Below are 23,632 nucleotides of genomic sequence, written 5' to 3' on the forward strand. Positions count from 1 at the left end.
TAAGCCAAAGAGTTAGGATGAGCAATTATTTAATCACTAGACCTATCTACTAGAATTGAAGTGAATGGGTGGTGGGAGCTCATGCCGAAGAGGGAGGTTACAGATAAGAAGGGTAAAGAGGCTAGAAAAATCTGTTTGGTAACTGATTGGTGACATCACTGTATACTTATGTTTAGCTTAATTACTTACATATTTATATTTATAGCTATCTATAGGAATGTTTATAGATATACACAGGTTAATATAGATGCATTTATTTCCTAGCTATGTCAGGGAAGAGGGCCTAGAAGCAATGACACCCAGGAGCAAGGAGCACACCTTTCACGTCCCCTGTGGGAACCCCTTTCACGTCCAGCATGGTTCAGGGTTCAGCTTCAAGGTTTGGGTTCTGGAGAAGGCCACACACAAATGAAAGAGACTAGAAAAGTATTAATTTGGGAATATTGGGGGCCAGGCAGGAGTCGAAGAGAGGATTACACTCCGCTCTGGCTTTGCTATCCCTTTTATTAAGATTATGGGATACACCCATATCCTTTATGCAGGAAATTCCAATAATATCCAGTCAGCAGGAATTGGTTTATAACAGCGTGGTCCCATGAAAGAAACCAGTGGTGTTAGGAAAAGTGATTGCCTTAAGACGGGGACAATAAACCAGCAAGATGAGCCTAGAATAGCTAGCCTTATAGTGCCAGGAAGTAAGAAAGTGATATTTAAAATAAACAGGCCCACAAACTCACAGTGATGGGGCTATGTCAAAGAGACATAGGAACTGAGAGAGTCATCAATGGCCAGATTTAATAATTTGAGTAACAAATAAATTACTAGGTTAGAAACCCAAAGTATAAAAATATCCACCTATCCATACTCATATGAATAAATGAACACCGGGTAAACAAATAAGAGAAAATAGACAAATCACTTGTGCAGAAGAATTCCAAATAATTGGAACAGACAGCCTCAAGGAAGTCGAGCATAACCCTGTTCCTTAAGCATGGCTACAGAGTGACTTCCTCCCAAAGAACAAAGAATAGAAAACGGGAAAGAAGAATAATGTTAGAGTGGAGGAAACAGATGGTGCCACCTTAGTCAGATGACCAAGGTTAACATACCAGTGATAAGTTATGTTGATAGTATGTTCAACCCAAACCTTGAAGCTGAACCCTGAACCATGCTGGACATGAAAGGGCTTCCCACACATGTTGATAGATATGATGTAATGAAAATGGCACTTTACCTGTATAGTTTTCTCCCCCAAAACTTATAGCCCAGTCTAATCATGAGAAAAACATCCAATCTATCCAATGGTGAGATAGTCTACAAACTACCTGACCAGTACTTTGAACTGTCAAAGTCATCAGATCCAGCAAAACTTCATAAACTATGATAGCTAAGAGAAGCCTAAGGAGAGAGGATGACTAAATGTAATATGGTTTGCTGGATGGAATCCTGGGACAGAAAAAGGGTAATAAATAAAACTAAGGAAACCTAAATAAAGTACAGACTGAGGTGAATAATAACATATCAATATTGATTCATTAATAGTGACAGATATAAGATGCTTGATCGTGAACACAAGGTGTGAGATATACATGAACTGTTTGTACTGTCTTTGTAATCTTTCTATAAATATAAAACTATTTTAAATTTTATTTTAAAAATTCTTAAGAGATGAAATGATGAGTCCACAATAGGAACTGTTACTAGCCTAAAGGGGGATTATTTTGCTTATTACACTGATCCTCAAAGGTTAGTGCCATATAAAAACTGCTATTCAGAAACAACTTAAAATGTTTCCTCATATCCAAAATGTAAAACTCAGATATTATGTAAAGTAATATGGTTTATTCACAACTTGATTTCTTTAGTATTTTCTTCTTACACCAGGAAAGTTATAGTTTTATTTATAATCATGAATGATATAAATCATCCTTCTCATTTTGTTTCAGGCTTACTTAATAAAAGCTTAAGCGGGTAAAGAATGAGCAAAGGGTATCTGTGAGGAAGATGAATGAGATATATTAAACCTGCCTTTGATGCTGACAACTCTGGCTGCAATTACTTTAATGTGCACAATACTTGTAAAGTATTCTACAGTAGCGGGCGAATGCTGCCATTCACAATTTGTGCATCATCATCATGTCCCCAGGAGCTGTCAGTGTCCCCAATTGGATCAGCTTTTACCCAAATGATGCAGAGATGGTTTTGCCAGAGAGGATATTATTCCAAAACTACTCTGAGTGGTCTTCTTCCCCGATTCTGAACCATTTTTAAAGGGCACTCTGTATTTAACCCATGAGAAAACCAACTTTGGCAAACAATGACCTTATTCAATCAAGCAGTCTTTGAATGATACATAATTTTTGTTTTTCAATGATTTAAATAAATAACAAAATATTTCACTTCAGCCTGGTTAAGTGTGCATTGATATTTATTTAAGAGCTTCACTCTGAAACATTTGATTACTTTGTTAAAGAATTGTTGTAAAATAAAGCAAACATCTTCAATTAATAAGATCCTAATCTGTGTAACTAAGATGAGACAAAATCAGTTTTGAATGATACATGATGATATATGTATTTCCTATTTAGTCATTCTTTCATGTGTACATTCAATGAATATTTATTAAATCTCTATATGCAAAATATTTTTTTGGTGCTAGAAATAGAGCAGTGAATGAAACTAAATTAATCCTTCCTTCATAGAGCATACACATTAATTCCAATTTATGAATAGAAAGGTGACAACACCATCAATTATTGGGTAAAAACTGACAGTTACTTATAAGAAATACATCAGTCAAAAGGAGAATGTTTGCAAAGTAGTAAAGTGAATGAAGAATTTTCAAGACCGTCTTTGTAGATTTAGTAACATAGTGCAATAAGTATATAGGGCTAATGGGAAGGTCAGTCTAATTCATGATTCAAGGTACAAAGCTATTCACTACTGATCAAAGTACATTAAAAAACTCTGCTGTCTTCCATGAGCCTCTGCTTCAGTCATTTTGCTACTTTGCTACAAACATGCTGATGAACTGGGAGGCACATAGCTTTCCTTTTACTCTTTCTTGTCTTCTGGATGCTTTGTCTACCATGCGGAATATGGCATGACTTCCCTCACCAGGAAATCAAAAGGGACTTTGACCCTATACCAAAATGTGACTGTGAGAACTGTCAATCTATTACAATTTACATAGAAGTGAATATACAGCAATTTCAAAACTACTTTTAGTTAATCTGGGCTTTAAATGCACACTGTTATTCTTGAAAAAAACTTCATGGAATTGAGCACATTAAGAAAGATCTGCGATTAAAAAAATAAAAGTCCACATTAAAATACTGAATTCATTATCACCCTATTATCCTATACTAGAGGCCTGATGCACAAAATTCATGCAAGGTGCTTGGCCCTCACTTCCCTGGCTGCCTCATGGCCCTCCAACTCCCCACCCCCTGCCTGGCCCTGCAGCCCTAGCCACTGGTTATTCCAGAAGGTCATTCTGCCAGCAGGTTTAATTAGCATATTAGCTCTTTATTATATGGGATAATAAAAGGGTAATATTGCAAATTGATCCTAACAGTGGAACAACTGGTCACTATGATGCTCACTGACCATCAGGGGACAGATGCTCAATGCAGGAGCTGCCCCCTGGTGGTCAGTGCACTCCCACAGGTGGAGCTCCACTCAGCCACAAGCTGGGCTCATGGCTGGGAGCACTGCAGCAGTGGTGGGAGCCTCTCCCACCTCCTCAGTAGTGCTAAGGATGTCCAACTGCAGATGAGCCACCAGTCAGACATCTCCTGTGGGCTCCCAGGGTGCCTGAGGGATGTCTGACTGCAGGCTTAGGATGTCTACCTAAGCCGGCAGGTAGACATCCCACAAGGGGTCTCAGACTGCAGAAAGGGTACAAGCTGGACTGAAAGACCCCCCTGAGTGCATGAATTTTCATGCACTAGGCCTCTAATGGGTATATAAAACATGAAACAATTAACTAATTTTGCTCTCTCACAGATATATGTCTGTTTATTTTAATTTTATTAAAATACACACTTCATAATTGAGTTTCAGAGTTGAGTTCCTTGACATATAATTTAAAAATAGGTGTAGTTTTTTTTTTTTAGTATATTACTTTGATTCTGCTTTACCGTCAATCATTCAATTTATACTTAGTGGATGCTCCTCCGTCCCAGGCACTGTTCTAAATCTAGAGAGTCAGCAATGAGTACAATAAATATATTTCTGCCCTCACAAAAATTATATTCTACTTGAGAGGACGGCAAAAAAAGAAAATCTCTACTTAAGATATAATATTAGAAGATACAAGTGAAAGAACTAAAGAGAAAATGAAACATCAAAAGAGCAGAAGGCATGGTGAGGTAAGAAGATATCAGGGGTGAGAGTTAGTTACTTGAGTGGTAAAGTAGACAGTCAAGGTCTCAGGAGAGCCCCAGAGGAAAGGGAGAGCTCTGGAGAAGCACCTCTGAGTGATGAAAGCCAAGTGCTCTGGCTCTTGGGTAGAAGAGTGAACTGCCTAAGAGTGGAAAGCCTGGGCAGGGCTTCGGAAGAACAGTAGCAGGAGGTGGGGTGAGAGGACACGCACGTGGTGATCCTTGTTTGAAAATCTGGGTTTGTGCTTTACTCTTGAGATAATATCATTTTTATGTGAATGTAAATTCTGAGTATATAAAATTAATTTCAGCAAATGCCTTTTACTGTTGATAATACTGTTGATAGGCTATGACTTTGATTATACCCTACTCATTATGTCTGCTGTCTTTAATATCTTATATGTACTACACACACACACACACACACACACAAATGATCATAGACACATCATTTATTAGATGATTATAGCCTTTCCTATGTCTTTTATAAAATCTAAAAGCTACAAAAATAAAGGTAACCTACATCAGAAAAATATTAATCAATACCTTTTATAATGTCAAACCCATTCTCCACACAAAAAATTGGTGTTGTGCCGAAACCAGTTTGGCTCAGTGGTAGAGCGTCAGTCTGAGGACTGGGGGGTCCCAGGTTCGATTCCGCTCAAGGGCATGTACATTGGTTGTGGGCACATCCCCCATGGGGAGTGTGCAGGAGGCAGCTGGTCAATGTTTCTCTCTCATCGACGTTTCTATCTCTTTATCTCTCTCCCTTCCTCTCTGTAAAAAATCAATAATATATATATATATTTTTTAAAAAGTGACAATTTAAAAAAAATTGGTTTTGAATCAAATATTCATATGTTTGGGAATTTAAAATATCCAGATATATCTGAAACAGCATACAGTTTGTTCTATTTTCATCAGAAAAGTAATTTTTCTTGTACTTTTTAGTAGACAGTAGCCAATAACAACAAACACTATAGGTGACTTTGACATCTCATGAAATACTTGTGGGAAATGGAAACAAAGGAAAATTTTTGTTTTATTTGCAATTGTTTTCAAGATATAACATATTTTATAACATAATTTTGAAGAAAACATGCTCTATATTTAATATATAAATTTAATAATGATTATAGAACTCACAATTTCACAAATAATAAATAAAAGAACCTTAAAGATGCAAAAATGTAGTAATATAGATAATTATGTGTCTATTATACAGAGTCCATACATTTAAAAACAAGTATTTCAGGTCAACTCAGATATCCTTGTTAAGAAAAAGTAAAATCATTCATTTATGTTTCTAAACTTTATAGAAAAAATGTAGACTTTAGTTTCTGTGTGATTACATTTTTATGATAGAAAATGTTCAGGATACTTAGTTGATTTATATTTGTAAAACACTTTACAATCTATAAAAACTTGAATTATATAGAGAAAGTAAAATTGTTTCCAGGTTAAAAGAAAATTTAATTGTTTGGGATTTTTATTATACTGCGTTCCTGGAATGCCAATATTCATTATACACAGTTGTAATTTCAGGGCTCTGTTAATCATACTACTCTTTATTTATACTATTTTGCAGCTCCCTCTCCAATCACCAACGTAAAAAAGGGGAAGATTGCAAAGAACAGCATCTCTTTGTCTTGGCAAGAACCAGATCGGCCCAATGGAATCATCCTGGAGTATGAAATCAAATATTTTGAAAAGGTGGGTCTAACAAAATAAAGAATGTCCTTTTCTCTTCTTCTTCTTTTTTTTTTTCATTTTAGAAATAGCAATTATCCAATTTGTAGAAAAGCCTGTTGTAATTTTATGTGTAAATCAATGACAATTGATTCTGCAGTCATGCTTATGGAGGTGAGGAGTGCACAGGGAGCACGCTATGTGTCTCCTTCTGCTGCCAACTGGTTCATGCTGCCCAGGCGCTGCCATGTAGTCTAACATCAGCTTAACTAGGTTTCACAGCATTAAGAGATGAAGTCATAGGACATTTTCAAAGTGTCACAAACACTCTAGTTGCTGACCTTCATAACTGACTGATTTGTACTACAAGAAATAGCGCTTGTGCACAATATCCCTGCATAATACCTATGCTATTAAGGAAGTGTGAACAGACAAGATGTGTATGTAATATACACATTTTAAAATATACACATTTTTAAAATCCATAACAAAGTAGCATAACATCCAAACATGGTACATAATGTTTATTTTAAAATTTGGGGCCCAAAATTGGAAATGTGTGCCTTACAGTCCCTCGATTTCTTCTTCCCTGGGTTGACTCTTGGGTCAATGCTTATATGTTTGCCATAATAGTTTTTGAGGTCTGAAGGCAATAATCATCCTACTTCTTCTTTTCTGGATCCACAACTAAGTGAGCTGCTAATAAAGGAATCGAACAAATGGAAACTAAAGACAGGCCTATAATTTCTAAAGCTGGATTGGAATATTAGGCATATAAATGCAGCCATCATGAGTCTTCCAGCTCCCAGCCCATTTCACTGTGATTTTTGTGGTCTGCATCTGAGTGACATACATCCTTAGAACAACCAGGGTTCTAGCAGAGGAGATGAAGAGAGAGGGGTTCCCAACCAGCCTCGTCATTAGTGGATAGGAGAAACTGACCCAGAAATATGTGTCCTACGAAAGTAGAAGCAGAAGTGAGGGTGATTATAGATTATAATACAGAGAAGCAAATTCCAAGAGGGAAGGGTAGGGCCCAATCACACTGACTCAAGTACTTCTCCCAGACTCACAGAGACATCACTCAACCCTCTTAAGGAAGAGTGAAGAGGATGAGAGGTAGTACAAAACTTTATTTTGCAATACCTAAGAAATTTCCCAAACTATACATGGGAAGAAAGTGGGGAAATAAACTATTTGCTTATACTAATGCAAGAATATAATGAAAAATGCTGATTACTTATTAATAAAAAATACTTTAAAATCCAACATAGATAAGAGTATAAGTAAATACATTGAAATAATTCAATGCATTATAGAACATATATTTTAATTTTTTCTTTTATTTATTGATTTGACAATTAGTTGTGTAAAAGTACAACAGAGTACAAAATAGGATGTGTGCGAAGGTTGAGATCAGGGCTAGCTATGTATTCTTTCCAGTTCTTGTCTGTCTGTACAATGTTCATATATTAATTTTATAAATAGATGAGTAAACAGAAATTATTTCTTTTGAAAAAATTTCCCTAGCAATTATTGATGTAAATTATTGACTTAATGTAAACTATTGGGTGATTAGGGAACATAAAATGAAGATATTTATATTTCACAAAAAATACTTTATCAAATACATTATTCACCAACAATGCTATAAGAGAATACATCTAAGCAAAACTAATGTTGAGATATGGTTTTTAGATTTTATTGCAAAAAAAACAAGTAAATTAAGTAAAATGTTATATTAATTATCCCTAACTGATCCCTGTTTCTCCAAACTGAAGTCTAAATTCAACAGGTCTACAATTCAAACACATTCTATACCCAAATATATTTTGTTAAAGTTTGCATTTCTTACTCAGTTGTTTATAAATGTTTTTTTTACTGAATACTCATGCAAAGTTAGGTAACTAGATCTATGTGTGTGTGTATGAACATAGACTGATTTTTTTTAAAATATTCTAAGTCTCCACATTTTTATTGTAATTAAATTTGATTTTTTAAAAAGTTGAAATGCATAATGGCACTTAAAAATAACTATACACTAAAAACTATACATCTGGATATCTGTCTCTTAGATGAAATAAAATTCAAGATCAGGGAGACTAAAAGTTCTACAAGTACTTCTTTTTTAGCCTAGTTTTTCTACCTGAAACAACTAGCTGGACCAATGTCTGGTTTTTCCTTTTTGCCTTTAAGGAAATTCTCTTATTTTTCACATTTATGAATAAACTTCGATTATTTTTATAATTACTTCCCAGCATCTATGTGAGTGACATATATATAGATGTGGGCAAAAATATGTTTATAGGTGTCCATATGGAAAATAATACAATAATTAGTAGATAATAACATAAGAATAAACTCTGTGTTTCATACATTCACAACTGTAAACCTACTTGTGACCCTCCTGTGTGATGTAGAAGCAATGGTTTCAGGCTGCTACCAGAGTTGCTCGATAAGTGGTGGAGCAGAGTTCTTTTCTATTAATATTTCTTTTAACGATTATATTCATGTGATGGAGTTTTATTTGTAGTTTAATTTCTTTTAAAATCATTTCAGTAAGATTTGGTTTTATATTTAATATTTTACATATAATTCTGTATTAAAACAGTTTATTACCTTTATAACTCAAAGTAAAAAAATATATATATATGATTTGGGAAGAATTAGTTCTATACATTCCGCAATAAATAAATAATAAGTTGCCTACCTACATGAAATAAAAATCAGCAAAACCTTTTATATAATGCATTACTTGGGGAAGTTATTAACTTTTTTGGTCAATATATTTTTTATAATGAAGATATTAAATCCCAAACCTTTTTGCCAAGCTAAATTACTGAGCATACCAATAAAAAACATGTAAAGGTTTGTTTTGATTTTGCTTAACACTTTCAGAAGAAGGGAGGGAAAAAACGGAAAATGAGCTTTTATACCGTGTATTAAGACAGGGGTCCTGACAGCTTTCCAGGGTCCGTTTGGAACCTTCCGAATGCCACCACTACTTCCCTGGTTGGTTCTTGGCCAGACACAGGTGGCAGAGCTTTCCAGGGCTCATGCATTTGCCAGCTGGCATGTCTGCCTGTAATAGCCCTGCTCTAATAGAGGTCATTGGGCCTCTCTGCTCCTGCATGGTGATGGGCCCATTGCCATCTCTTAATTAAAGGCAGAGGCTAAGGGAAGCTGCCCCCGGGCAGGGTGCTAGCCAGCTGGCTCCTTCTGTCCAGGCCCTCCCCGCCCTGCTTGTGAACAGTGTTTGCTAAGCAGCTGGGGAAATGTAGCTCATTTGCTCAGCGGGGGAGGGGGCAGGAAAGCAGCAAAAGCTACTGCCTGAACCATGGACTTGGCATTCTGCTGTCATGTGATTGTGGGTATTCAAGGTGTGTACATAGAATTTGTGATATGGAGGAAATGTTAGCCTGGCAGTGATTGAAAGGAGTGGAGCGAAGGCAAATTTTGGAAGATATTTAGGTAAATTCAACAAGTGTATGTAAGGACTTTGATCCCTTAGAAATATGCTTTGCTAAGTCCTTCAACAAGATAGTATTCAACTACTCATAGAGACAATGCACAATTAGACCTATGAGATGGAACCACTAAGACATACATAATATTAACAGATAAATCAGAATGTTGCATAATTTTATACAACTGATATTAGATACTGCATTATTTTAAGGAGGAAATGTCCAATTTCCTTGCTATGTTTTTTCTTCTTTTTTTCTGGCAAGCTGTACTGCTTGTGACTTCAATAGTTAGGAGTTCCAACCATGTAAACTTGTGTTTTTTCCTTAGAAGCATTTATCATCGTTCTATAGGGTTAAATCAAATTTACCTGCAAGCTATGATGTTGTAGAAGTTGTGCTGGTTGCTATGTACATTATTTCCATCTCTCTCTGTGCTCGCGATGCTCTTAATGAATGATTTCATCCCATTTTAAAGGTCAAACAATAATAAACAGCCACTATAAAACAGAGTTTGAACCAGAGGAACCGCCTTGCATATTTTGTGCATTAAACTTTAAAAATGTTCAAACAATTCAAAATGTTTGGCCTGGGCCTAAGGCAATATTGAATCCCAAATAACTGTTCATAAAAATAACATAAAATCAGATATCATGACTATCTGATGACTACTGAACTAATTTTTTTTTTTTAAGTTTTAGAATTGACATCACTATGTTAGCTTATCTATATCAATAGAAATGCCTTCCATTTATGTACTCGTTCCCCCTCCTTTTTCACAAATATCTTTTGCCCTTGTCTTCTAATCAGAACACTACTTGGGCTTCTGCATGAATCAGTGCTTTACTGAATAGCTATCCTTTGATCTCAAATAAAGGCTTGTTGCTTCTCACTTTGAAAGGATTTCTATTTTTAGGTTAACATATCAAAGAAAAAACAGAGGTTGAGCTGTATACTCACATCTATACACATACTGGAATTACATGGCTGAATTTTAAATGCTGATACTCCTGTGCACTTTTCTAAAAAAAAAAAAAATTCTTACTGTACACTATAAATTTTAATATTTTATGTAATAATTATAGCTATATCAAATATATCAGAATCCTAACTTTAGTTTTGTCTAGATTGTTTTTCACCAACTTAAATTCTCTTCAAACTAATTGCAAATAATAGCAAACAGGTATTATATCGTTTCTTACTGAAAATTACTACTTCATTCACAAACTGGGAAGTATAATAGCATAGAGAAAGTCTTGCATATTCAGTCACAATCTTGAGCATACTCAGAACATCAGTAAACACTATAGGAGTTACTTGCTTCTTTTAAAAGATAGTCTGCTTTTTTATTGCTGTATTCTTAGCATTTAGAAGGGGTATTAGAGTAGGTGAGAGAAGATCAGTAAATGTTTGTGAATGAAGAAAATTACTGACATTATTAATCAAATTTTATAGGATTTAATTATCTATTTTAAATTCTTTAAAAAATTCTAATTTTCTTTTTTCCTGAACACTTTAAAGATTAGGCACTTAAGTCAATCTGTGTATTTAAAAAATGAAGATCAATTGTTTGCATGGAGTGAATCAGAAAACTATTTGGATTAGAAATGAGACCATACTGATTTGGGGAGAAGTTTGGATATATTTAACCCTAAAATAAATTTTACATGTTTGATCATAATAAATGAGGAATGATAAAACTGCTATGAAAGAAGGATTTTTATAAGGTTGTTATTTTAGATTTTATTGGTGGTAAGTATAGAACATGGATAGAAGGTGACTGATATGTCAAATTATTTAAAACATATAAATAGTAATTATGACAATCAAAACATATATTTTACAGTTTAATATTCACACACACATATTACCTATTTCATTCTTAAAACATCTCTTTGGAGGATATCCAGGCACCATTTTTCTACCCCAGTTTTAACAGTGAAGGAAATAAGATAAAAGTACGAGTTGACTTGCTGTATTTAGCAGGCAATTTCAGTGTTCTCAGGAAAGCAATGTTCACGGTGTGCTGCTATTGATTGGTAAACTTTATGGAAGAAGGACTGTGGTTTGCATTTGTTTTGGATTTAATACACTATGAAGATTAATTAAATAATAACCATTTTCCCTATTAGAGTGCTGAGAAGTAAATGCTATATTTTTGTTTTTGTCTTAGGAGAAAAATCATTTACATATTATTCCCATTAAATCTTTTTTTTTTAAATTAATATGTGTTTCTATCTGTGAAGACCAAATTTTCTGGGTTGTTTTGGAAATGATGGTTTACAGCCATCAACTAAGTCATTGTAATTAAAGACCAAATCTTTAAAAGGAGGAAAATCATCTCTGACCATTATTTATCTTTCTGTGTCCTTTAATATCAATCAGAAATGTAATAAATGTAGAAATACCTCAAGGAAAAAATAAGGTTAACCATGAATGCACAAAGAAAAATAAAATAAAGGAGAAAGTTTAAAACAGGGACTTTGCATTTTAAATCTTTATAGGTCTAAGATTTTATATTCAGCATAGTAACTTCAGCAATATAAGGGGTTACAGGTATTAGTGTAGACTTTTGTTAACAATCAAAATTATAACAGTTCCTGTTTGTTTAAGTTTCCAAACTATCTCGCAATGATTGTTTTCACTCTCCCCATTTACTACATATCCAAACAAATAATAAATTTGTTTTAAAAAGGTTTAAGGAAAAGTAAAAATATATATAATATAGAAAGTTTAAAAAAAATGAAACTATGTTTTGCTTTTATGTATTTTTAAATGTTCTTTGTTTAGACTTAACTAATTAAAACAAAAGTTCTCTAATGAAGTAGACATTGCCTCTCCTAAGCCCTAAATATGATTAGAAATCAAGTTCACTAAAGATATAAAGCATAAGTCTTAACTGGAGAGTGTATGAGACACCGTCTCCTACTTCTGCGAACAGACAGCATGCTAGATGTGCTCCAATAAAACATTCTGAGAAAAGCAAGCACACAAATAACAATACTATAATAGTCTGTAAGATCATTTACCTCCTGTAAATTGTGTTTTCAAAGTATGCAGATTTATGCCTGCCAAAGGCAATTATGGTGACATGTCATCCACCATCACTGAGTTCTAGACAGCACCATAGATAGCACACCTAGTATGTATAGATGTTTTTTATTTGTTTTTTTTCCCTACAACATTATATCTATACTAACAGCAAATTAGTCTCTGATTTGTCTTCTTGCCTATGATTTCAAGCTTTGCTGTCACTAGTAATTCATATGTTGACTTTTTTTATTTTTTATTGAATGCACATGTGTAATCCCAGGACCAAGAGACCAGCTACACAATCATCAAGTCGAAAGAGACCACTATGACCGCGGAGGGCTTGAAACCAGCCTCAGTGTATGTCTTCCAGATCCGAGCACGCACCGCAGCAGGCTACGGGGTCTTCAGTCGAAGATTTGAGTTTGAAACCATCCCAGTGTGTAAGTCATTTTAATTACTGTCAGCTCGCGTCTCTGTAATGGTTACCAGAAAAGCGTCAGTGGATCGATACTCTCCGTGGGCATGCTGTCAGCCTTCCGCTCCTTCCCCGCCTCCCAGGCCTGACCCTGTCCGCGGGGAGGCCTCTGCATGCTGCCATGGGAGGTGAGAGGGTTAACACTTGGGTCCTCACTCCTCCTCCAGTTAATTCTGTGGGGAGGTGAAACACGAGGAGATCCCTAAGAAATGTTTAAACCTTGCTTTTAAAGACTTCCTTCCCACTGCTTCCATATGTTATTGAATTATTGCCGTTTACTTTTCAGTTGGTTTATTGAACAGTGCTACCCAGGCTTAGTCTTTCTATGAAAACTCCACAGGGAGCTTCTCCTGAGTATTGATTTTGGCAAGAAAATGGGGGTCTTAGGAACCAGTCTGATGGTTTTAAAAAATCAGAATCTCTGGTAGTATCGCTGAGTAAAGGGTCTATTATTGGAAAACCTTTCTTATGCCAACGCCCCACCCCCCCATAAAATAGCACATAACTTTCTCCTCTTTAAAGTCAAACAAAAAATTTAGATTACTTGTTTTTTTTAAAGTACATGTTAAAACCAGACTGAAAGAAGACTTGTTTATAATCCATGTCATTATATGATACACATTTTAAAAAGCCAGGCTTTGTAAGAATTAGTGATTTTAAAAATAGAGAAAATGAAATACATTTTTTTTCTCCTTTTGAAAACCAACAAAATAAGAGCTTACTTCTGAGATTTACTTTGCAATGATTAGAAACATCATTAAATTAAAATTTCAATAAAACTATGAAATGCAGATCTTTTAAAATATATATACTTGTTTAAAGCATGTTTAACTGAATTACCTAAACAATAAATTTTGTTATATAAAAAGTAGCTTTTTTAAAAAGGTGTTACTTAATTTTATACAGTTTAGGATACTCTGGGAAAAATGATGTTATATTTTCTGTGCAAAGAAAATTCTATGTCTGAAGTTTAATTGTAGCTAATGAAATTTGAACATTTAATGCTATTCATCAAAATTCCTTAAATAAAGAATAAATAATAAAGTAGTCATAGTCTTTATTAATTTGGCAATATTTTGATTATTCAATCTCATAACTTAAACCCTAAACTGGATTTATGACAAAGTCTTATTATAAAAGCTGAGTAGGCTAATAGGCCTTATTTCTGGTTTGGTATCATTAGTACTGCATAATGCTTATGTGGTTTACCAACTCTGTGAATAGTATTACCAACCAGTACCTTGCAATATTCTTAAGTGCATTGGTAACAGTGCAATAAAAGATCCAGTTTTTAAAAATTACAAAATTCTACTTAGTTTTAGGATGTTGGCATACTCAGCAGCTTTTTTCCCAGACCTTTTAATATACCTTTTCATACTTTTAAAAATACATATTTTATTTTTATTGATTTCAGAGAGGCAGGGAGAGGGAGAGAGAGAGAAAAACATCAATGGTTAGGCTCATTGATTAGCTGCTTCCTGCAAATCCCCTACTGGGAATAAAGCCCACAACCTAGGCATGTGCCCTTGACCAGAATTGAACCCAGGACCCTTCCGTCGACAGGCCAACACTCTATCCAAACCAGCTAAGGCCTAACTTTTTTTTTTTTTTTTTAATTAAAGAGTAAATTCTGGTTATGCCAAAATTCATCTATCTGAGAACTGAGAGAACTAATATGAGGTCATTTTTTATATACTTTTAAAAATGCTCACATAAGCCTGTCTACTTTTTGTAATTTTCTACATAATTTCTAGAGGAAAAAATATTAGTCAAATAATTATTACTCCAAAAGTTGATTTTAATGTTTTTAATAGATACTAAACATATTTCAGGGCTCTTCTGCCTCCTGACTATTAATGTGGAATTTTATTTTTACTTGAATATATGTCCATATATATGCAAATATTTTTCAAAAGATTTTTTCTTTGTACAATGTACCTATTGCATACCATTCCCCTTTGAACTTTATGTAGACTCTATTCTGGGTATAATTCAACAAGGATGTATTTAGCAACTATCACAGATAAATCTTTGTTAGGCTCTGGAGAACTCATCAAAATAACAACTGGAAACTTCTCTCCAAAGACTAAAAATGCAGTCTATTTACTTCTAAAGGATGGAATATTTGTTACAAAACCATTTTAGAATACCTATTTTGTTTATTATTTATTTTATTTTATTCTACACCAAAATATTTTCACTATGGGCACTGCAAGTGACTCAACTTTAAGGGACAACCAATCACTACTTTCTTGAGGTTTGTAGTCAAATAGGGAGTTAAAAAAGAAAAAGGTGATAATTAAAATAACCCTTCTTTTTCAGAACTTCTGTAACATTTCTGTTATATGCTAATCATTTGATAATTATTTGTGCTGTACTTTGTGCAATCACTTGAATTATTTTTTGGACAACTATTTAATATCATAATTTAGTACTTCACGTACATATATTCTTTTTAAAAGAGTTTGAAAATACTAGAATGCAAAAATTATGGTTTGTTAAATGTATTTTGATGTTTTATAATACCATCATCAACAATTTTCTTTTGATGGGTGACAAGAATACTGGCTTTCATGACTCACCATTACTAAGGAAAGTCTAGCTTTTTCAGGTATGTTAGGAAAGACAATTATCTGAAAATAATTGCTTTGCACATAAACTTTAAAAAGAATTTTCTAATTGGTTACTCAACTTAGAATAATGATGCATAGTAATGATACATTGATACATCGTATTATTGTTTTGCTTAATTTTAAAAATTTATTTTCTCATTTATATTATTCTTCAGTAATAAAATCGAAGGGCTTTCTTTTTATCTACATTATCTTGGATGCCAAAAATATAGTCCTAAAATCAAATGCAAATATTAGTGAAAATAAGAATGCAAAAAATATCTTAGAAAGAATATCTAATTTTGTTTTGGATATAAATAACATATTTAAAATTGACCCTTTAAATTATCCTTATTCCTAACAAGTAATGAGAAAAACACCAACAAATAAATGTAACATAAATGAAACCATCAAGCCAAAATAGTTAGCTCTTTTTCTGTGTTGTTTTTTTTAATACAAATCATTTTATAATTTTAATAGTATCACTCAATCTGTCTTAATTCCTACTGTCTAAGATATACCTTTATGTTTCTTTTATACTTTCTCCCCCAAAGCATCATTTCCTTTCATCTGACTACTTTGATTCAAATCTGTATAATCCAACTCCTGGAATAATGCTACTTTGTTTTTTATTGAGATAATTGTAGATTCACGTGCAATTTTAAGTAACAATGCAGAGAGAACTCTTGTATACTGTCCTATTTCCCCCAATGGTAATATTTTGTAAAAGTATAGTATCATGTCACAATAAGGATGCTTGACATCGATGAAATTCATCAATCTTACATTTCCTAGTTATCGTGTGTGTGTGTGTGTGTGTGTGTGTGTGTGTGTGTGTGTATGTGTGTGTGTGTGTGTTAAGATCTATATAATTTGGTCAGTTGTGTAGGTTTGTGTATTTATCATCTCAGTCAAAATACTTAATAGTAACAAAATCATAGGGTCCCTCCTGTTGCCTTTCTATAATCATATCCACTTCCTTTGGTGAAAATTCCTATTGCATAACTAATCCTTGGCAACCACTGATTTCTAAACATGCATCCTAAAATTCTGATGTTTCAAAATATTTTATTAATTGAGTCATCTAGTATGTCACCTTTTAGTTTAGAATTGGCTTTTTTCACTCAATATAGAAATTCATCCAAATTGTTGAATATATCGTTTTTTGTTTTTTTTTTAATCATTGCGTAGTATTTCATGATGTGTATATATCCCAGTTTGTTTAACCATTTACATGTTGAAGGACATCTGAACTGATTCCAGTTTTTGCTATTATAAATAAAGATACAATGAACATTCAGGTACATATTTTTTAGTCAATTTAAGTCTTCACTTCTCTGGGATAAATACCTAAGAGTACAATTTTGTACCATGTGATAATTGCTTGTTAAACATGGTAAGAAAAGGCCAGATTATTTTCCAGCATGGCTGTATCATTTTACACTCCCACCAGCAATGAATGAGTGATCAATCTCTCCACATCTTCATCAGCATTTGGTGTTGTCATTGTTACCTTCCCTCTTTCATTTAAATTCATATTGAACAGGTGGTAGTGAAATTTTATTGTGGTTCAAATCTGATTTTTTCTGTTGGTTAGTAAGTTAACAACTTTTCATGTTTTTATTTGCATGCCATGTTGTTTTAAATTGTCCCACTATGTCTTATGTACTCACTATAAATAATGGTAACTTTGAACATGTTATTCTGATTAAGAAAATTAATAGAGCCGGGACCGGTTTGGCTCAATGGATAGAGCGTCTGCTTGGGGACTGAAAGGTCCCGGGTTCGATTCCGGTCAAGGGCATGTACCTTGGTTGTGGGCATATCCCCAGTAGGGGGTGTGCAAGAGGCAGCTGATCGATGACTCTCTCTCATCGATGTTTCTAACTCTCTATCTCTCTCCCTTCCTCTCTGTATAAAATCAATAAAATATATATTTTTTTAAAAAGAAAATTAATAGGTACTTATTGCTGTAGGAAACAGATCCTAAAATTTTAGCCTATCCTTCCATAGCCCTTATAATCTGGCTCTAACAAAACCTCTTACCTTCAAGTTTAACTGCTTAAAAATATAGCTAAAATCTAGAAACTATCTGTGTAATATGGGTTTGTAGTCATGAGTGTGAGAAGTTAAGTGAGAGAAAACAATGTCAGTTTTCTACATGTGCTACTTTACAGTTCCCAATCATGACATACAATGATTGGGGAAAAAACAAAAAAACACCCACATTGTTATTTGCCAAAAATCAACAAATAAATCAACAAAGAAAAGTGCTGGTGAGGATGCGGGAAAAAAGGGAATCTTAGTACACTGTGAGCAGGAATGCAGACTGGTACAGCCACTGAGGAAAACAGCATTGAGTTTCCGCAAAAATTTTTAAAAAGGGCCTAACCGATGGCAACATCTTGGGAGAGAGAGGAAGGGCTCTAACGGTGGAATTAGAAACAAAAATTATGCCATTATATTCAACAACTGAGTGTGGAATTAACTATTTTATTTTTTAAAAGTTTAACATCACTAATATAGAGGAGGTAGGACTAGATTTGTGTGCTGAGAAAATGAGGAAGACTCATTATGGAGATGATTTTGTTAGAACATTAATAAGACTCAAAAGCATTAGAATGAGGGGGATATGGACATATATGTAATACCTTAATCAATAAAAAATATTGGAAAAGAAAAAGTGTTGGAACAGCAGTTGTAGTCCAATCTAAGTAATTTTTATAGGCCAAGTCTACATGTTTTTTTCTAGAAACAGTGCTCCTGCCAAAAAAGAAAGTTAAAACTGAGAAAAAGCAATGGTTTAAGTAATCTGAGTTTAGAGAATATAAATTCTGTGGACATAAGATGGCTGCCACAAGATAGCCAGCAGGGGAGGGCAGTTGGGAGGGATAAGGCCTGCAAGGGAGGGAAGTTGTAAAAAGTTCTGTCTAAGGTAACCATACCACTTTTTCCTTTTTCTAGCGAACAGCCACATGCAAATTCTAAGCATGTCATATCTCATAGACTTACCACCTCCTATTTAAGTTAAGTTGTTTGAAATCAAGGGCTAAGTCCCATTTATCATGCAAAGCAAAGATCCCTAGATGACTACTGTGCAATTACACTCATTTTTCTATGATGACAAGGACATGATCAGTGACTTAGTGATTCTTTCAGATTTCCATTTGGAGAGCAAATATTTTCCCCTAAAGATTTTTTTTTTTTAATTACACACTTTTGAGAAGAGATATTAGAGGGAAATCCTAGTCTCGTGTGGGGTGAATTGCTTAAACCACGCATTGATTACCAACCATTAAGCAGTTTTTATTTGAATGCCTGTGATGACATTAACCACAAACTCCATTTTCTGTCTTCAACCAGCAGTTGCAGCCTCCAGCGATCAAAGCCAGATTCCTATAATTGCTGTGTCTGTGACAGTGGGAGTCATTTTGTTGGCGGTGGTTATGGGCTTCCTCCTCAGTGGAAGGTAAGTGATGAAGCTGTGATTCTCCACTTTTGCAGCTGATGTCTGCCCTACCTTGATCTGACCATTTGTCTATTAAGCACATCCCAAAGTAAACCAGGCAAGCAGTCCATTTATCAGTAGACAACCTCAATGTCGGATGGATTTCTTAAGCCTTGCCTAGTCCCTGTGAGTGCTAAGTTTTAAGCATACAGTGTATCTTTGTCAGGTATGTTTTCTTCACAAGAATAGTATTAACTTATTGTTTATTCTGTCATTTATAGAACCATATCTTTGATAGAGTTTTTTTCTTGTTTGTTTGTTTTTTTTAATCTGACATTTGTTTCCTCTCAGAAGTATTTATGGTTGCCGGCTTCAGTTTTAGCATTTGGGACAGACTGTGTCTCTGCCTAGTAGGTTGAGAGGAATGGGACTGATAATTCAGGTTAGTCAGCATTCTGGCGTAACAGGGTGATGGATTCAAAGCAGACACTTGGGCAAACAAGTATTTTGTGAAATAACCAGACCTTGTAATGTCTACTTTTATTTTCAGATTCTGAGTGATTTCAACCTGAATACATCAATCATAGTATATATGGATTCAAAGTAAATTTTATTGAATGGTTTGTCAATAGATACATTAATATGTGTATCATAGATATACATATTTTATTTTAAAGAAAAATAAAATAGGTAGATCCCAAATAAAAGCTTTCCTAAAATACATATAAATAATTAAATAGACAAATAGAAACATGATTGTGCTCTATTCTACAACAAACCTATTTAAATGTTTAATCTAGGCCAGGGGTCGGCAACCTTTAAGACATAAAGAGCCACTTGGACCTGTTTTCGAAGGAAAAAAAAAACTTGGGAGCCGCAAAACCATTGCGACATTTAAAACAAATATAACACTGCATATATTGTTTCTTACCTTAATGCTATATAGCGGATCGTGCAGAAAAAGGATTTTTTCACTTAACAAAAAGAGCCGCATGCGGCTCCGGAGCCACACGTTGCCGACACCTGATCTAGGCTATTGTTAAAAGGGATATTTAGTAATGAGAGCTTCTTCGATTTGAAAATGTTTTGTTGTTAGAATATTATAGAATACTCGATGAAAGTCTTCATGTAAATACTTAAACCTGCACAAATATATGAAATGTACTGTAAGGCCCCCAAAAGAGTCAGGAAATCAATATTCATATTGATTTTGTTTCTGTTCTAGTCATTTACTTTTGGTCTTCAGCACTTATTCAAGTCATAAATATGCAGAATTAGGCACCTTTCAATACACTATTTTGAAAAGAATTATGACTGTAGCCATAAATTGCAGTAGCAACAATTTATTTTCATAAAACTAGTTACTTCCTTTGAACACCCTTTCTCTTTGTACCTGGAAATTCCGTTTCTTCTAGTTCTTGTCACCTACCAGTAAGAGTGCTCAGGCTTTTCTTAGGAATATATGTAGTAGCATTGCTTACATTTAATGTTGATATAATAGCAGTACATTTTTAGAAAATCTCTGGGAATCTGTGTGTGTTCTGTGATGTCAGCCAGCCCTTTCCAGGAAGAAAGCTGGGGATCTGGTGCCCACTGATCTCTTCTCTCTAAACCTGGGAGAATTCTCTACCTTTGTTCCAAATTTCTGGAAGATGAGCTAATTCCTCCAGTCTTGTTTTTAAAACTTTGTTCAGATTTTGTTCAAATAAGATCACTAAGTTGAGTAAATTGTAATTACTAAGAAAACTACCATGTGATAATGTCTCTTTTCTACCCCCAAAGGGTAGACAACTGGGATACTTTTGCAGAGCTGGTTTGTAGATAATATGATTTATTCACTTCTGACTGAGAGGTGAGCTCTTTCTTCCCTTCCAATAACTTCAGAAGCATTACTTATATCTAGGGTATTGGGATCAGAAGAAGGTATTTTGTTTGTTGGGCCCACACTTAAGAGAAATGAGTAAAATAGGAAGAATGAATCAAGGTCTAGAATAAGTATACTTATTCAAAAGCTAAATGATACAAAAAGACCGACTTTTCCCTTTTCACCCAAGGCAATGAACTTCATAATTTTTTTTCTGGACTAAGAAAATTTTACCTATCTTATAGAATCTTGAATTAACTCAGCAAATATTTGTAAAAACAAAAAAAAACAAAAACAAAACCGAAATGAAGAAATGTTCCCTAAACCTAAAAAAAAAAAATAAAATAAAAAAAATGGGAAATTATCTTTGAATACTAGCAGTTTATTGGGGAAAAGTTTGTTGTAGGAATAGTCTAAAGACATTGAATTTTATGTGCCTCCCTCTTCTCTGTGCCAAAATGTGATTGATAACACACACACACACACACACACACACACCCCAACATGTGGTCACTTTTCTCACTTAGAACTTACTCTCTTATCACTTCTAATCTTTTGAATATTTTGTAAACCAGATAGTTGCTCCTAGATAAAATGGCTTTTAATTGAAATTATTTGACTCTTCAGTGAAGATATGGATAAATCAGTTTTGATATATTGCAAAAAATGAATATCACTTTTATGTAATATTTATTGGCAATTTATATTATCATTTTGGCTCAGGAGAAAATATATCCTAAAGATCCATATTCACTGACAATTTGTATTTTTATTCAGACCAAAGAAAAAAATTGAGGATTATAACACACTGAATATTATGGCACTAATCTATTTCAAAAAGGAAAAAACAAACAAACAGACAAACAAAAACCACCCAGAACTCTTTTATTCTAAAATACATTGCAAGAGCTGACAGGGTCAATGGGGAGGCGGAAGGGGGTTATATCTAATATTTTCAATAATGAAGAATTATTATAAAAATAAAATACATTGAAAGATGAAAATAAATCAAGTACAGAGACTTTATAAACTTCTTTGGATAAAACTCACGTAGAAACATTTTGGAGTCTTCCTACCTAGATATGGTTTTAAATAATACAGACAAGCATTATTCTTACAAAGGAAAAGGTCTTATTCTAAAAATAATAAAGAATTATAACATTTTATAATTTTCAATCTTTTGGAAATTTTAGAATTTGTGTTATTTTTTATGTTTAAAAGTGCTAAATATTCCATAGAGCATCGATTTTCAGTGTGCTACAGTGCCTCAAACATTTTTAAAATATGCAATACCTATTTAGTCAAGAACACTGACCTCTTTTCCTTTAGATTGTCAAATAAAATTTTTAAAAAATGACAACAGCCAACACAACAATAACCGTCTAGTATGAATGAATCATAATGATATCTATTTTTGTCAGATAAAAAAAAAAATTGTGTTTTTTGGTGTGCTGTAGAATTTTAGTAATTCGTTTATGTGTGCCCTGAAATGAAAAAGGTTGAAAATTACTGCCATAGAGCATTTTCCGCAGGGTTCAGACTCTACTTTTTACTTTCTTTCTTTTTAATTTTACATGGTATTTTCCTAGAACAACCGAATGATTGACATGGCCTCAGCAAGCTATGAGCTAATTACTCTGGGGTGGATAGAGATGAAACTTCCTGATATGCACAGCATGTTGTAATTGTTTTTTAATCTTTCTCTTTTATTGGCAATGACATTGCACATTGATAACTTTCTTATTATAGCATCATTTTGTGGCTTTTTCTGTTATATACTATTTTGTATAGGTACAAATTGTTTAATCAATCAGGCTTTTACTAGAGATTGATAATTTCACCGTCTTCCAGTTTATGTTTGAAAAGTCTGTTACTGTGTTCTTCTCTTTTTTTCTTTCCTTTGAAAATGATCGCTGATATTATTTAGTTGGCATTTTTTCTCGGTGTTCCCATTTTATACGGGGGCTTCATTTTGGAAATTGATTACTGGATACTTCTTAGATATAAAACCTAAATTATCAGGATTTTTTTGGTATAGAAAATCCAAAGAAAACCTCTTTCAGTGGACAGAAACTTTATTCTTTTAACTTGGCTTACCATAGTCATCCTGAGATTAAAGAATAGACTTTTAATAACTGTTTTGATCACTCATTTACTACATCTTTTTTTTAAATATAGATTTTATTAATTTTTTACAGAGAGGAAAAGAGAGGGATAGAGAGTTAGAAACATTGATGAGAGAGAAACATTGATTAGCTGCCTCCTGCATGCTCCCCTCTGGGCACGTGCCTGCAACCAAGGTATATGCCCTTGACTGGAATTGAACCTGGGAACTTTAAGTCCACAGGCGGATGCTCTATCCACTGAGTCAAACCAGTTAGGGCTCATTTGCTATATCTTCATAAATTTAATTAAATACTAAGGAAATATCAAATTCTGCTTTTCTATTTCAATTAATACCACATGTACTCTCAGTGGTTAGAAACACACACTTTATACACATACATCCCACACATATTTACACATGTTTTACATATAAACACAAGAAAGATAAAGCTGTTTCCAGTCTTCAATCTGGAAAACTAAACAAAACTAAAAGAAAAAAAGAAAAAAAACAACAACAACAGCAACAACAAAAAAACCAAAACTATAATTCCTAAAG

The 23,632-nt window shown here is 33.8% G+C and overlaps 1 protein-coding gene across 7 annotated transcripts in view; it reads left to right on the forward strand.

Annotated features, from left to right (window-relative positions):
• EPHA5 (EPH receptor A5) overlaps nucleotides 1-23,632 on the forward strand; it is a 299,923-nt gene that overhangs the window by 198,654 nt on the left and 77,637 nt on the right. For 4 of the 7 annotated variants that reach the window (XM_036415115.2, XM_036415125.2, XM_036415135.2 and 1 more), the window contains 3 exons: nucleotides 5,974-6,098; nucleotides 12,852-13,011; nucleotides 19,022-19,127. In XM_036415115.2, coding sequence (XP_036271008.1) covers nucleotides 5,974-6,098; nucleotides 12,852-13,011; nucleotides 19,022-19,127 — 391 coding nt within the window. The remainder of the gene's footprint in view (nucleotides 1-5,973; nucleotides 6,099-12,851; nucleotides 13,012-19,021; nucleotides 19,128-23,632) is intronic. The other 3 variants (XM_036415123.2, XM_036415130.2, XM_036415140.2) reach the window with 1 other exon arrangement.

Source organism: Pipistrellus kuhlii, unplaced genomic scaffold (assembly GCF_014108245.1).
Source record: "Pipistrellus kuhlii isolate mPipKuh1 unplaced genomic scaffold, mPipKuh1.p scaffold_m20_p_1, whole genome shotgun sequence".
NCBI classification, from domain to species: domain Eukaryota; kingdom Metazoa; phylum Chordata; class Mammalia; order Chiroptera; family Vespertilionidae; genus Pipistrellus; species Pipistrellus kuhlii.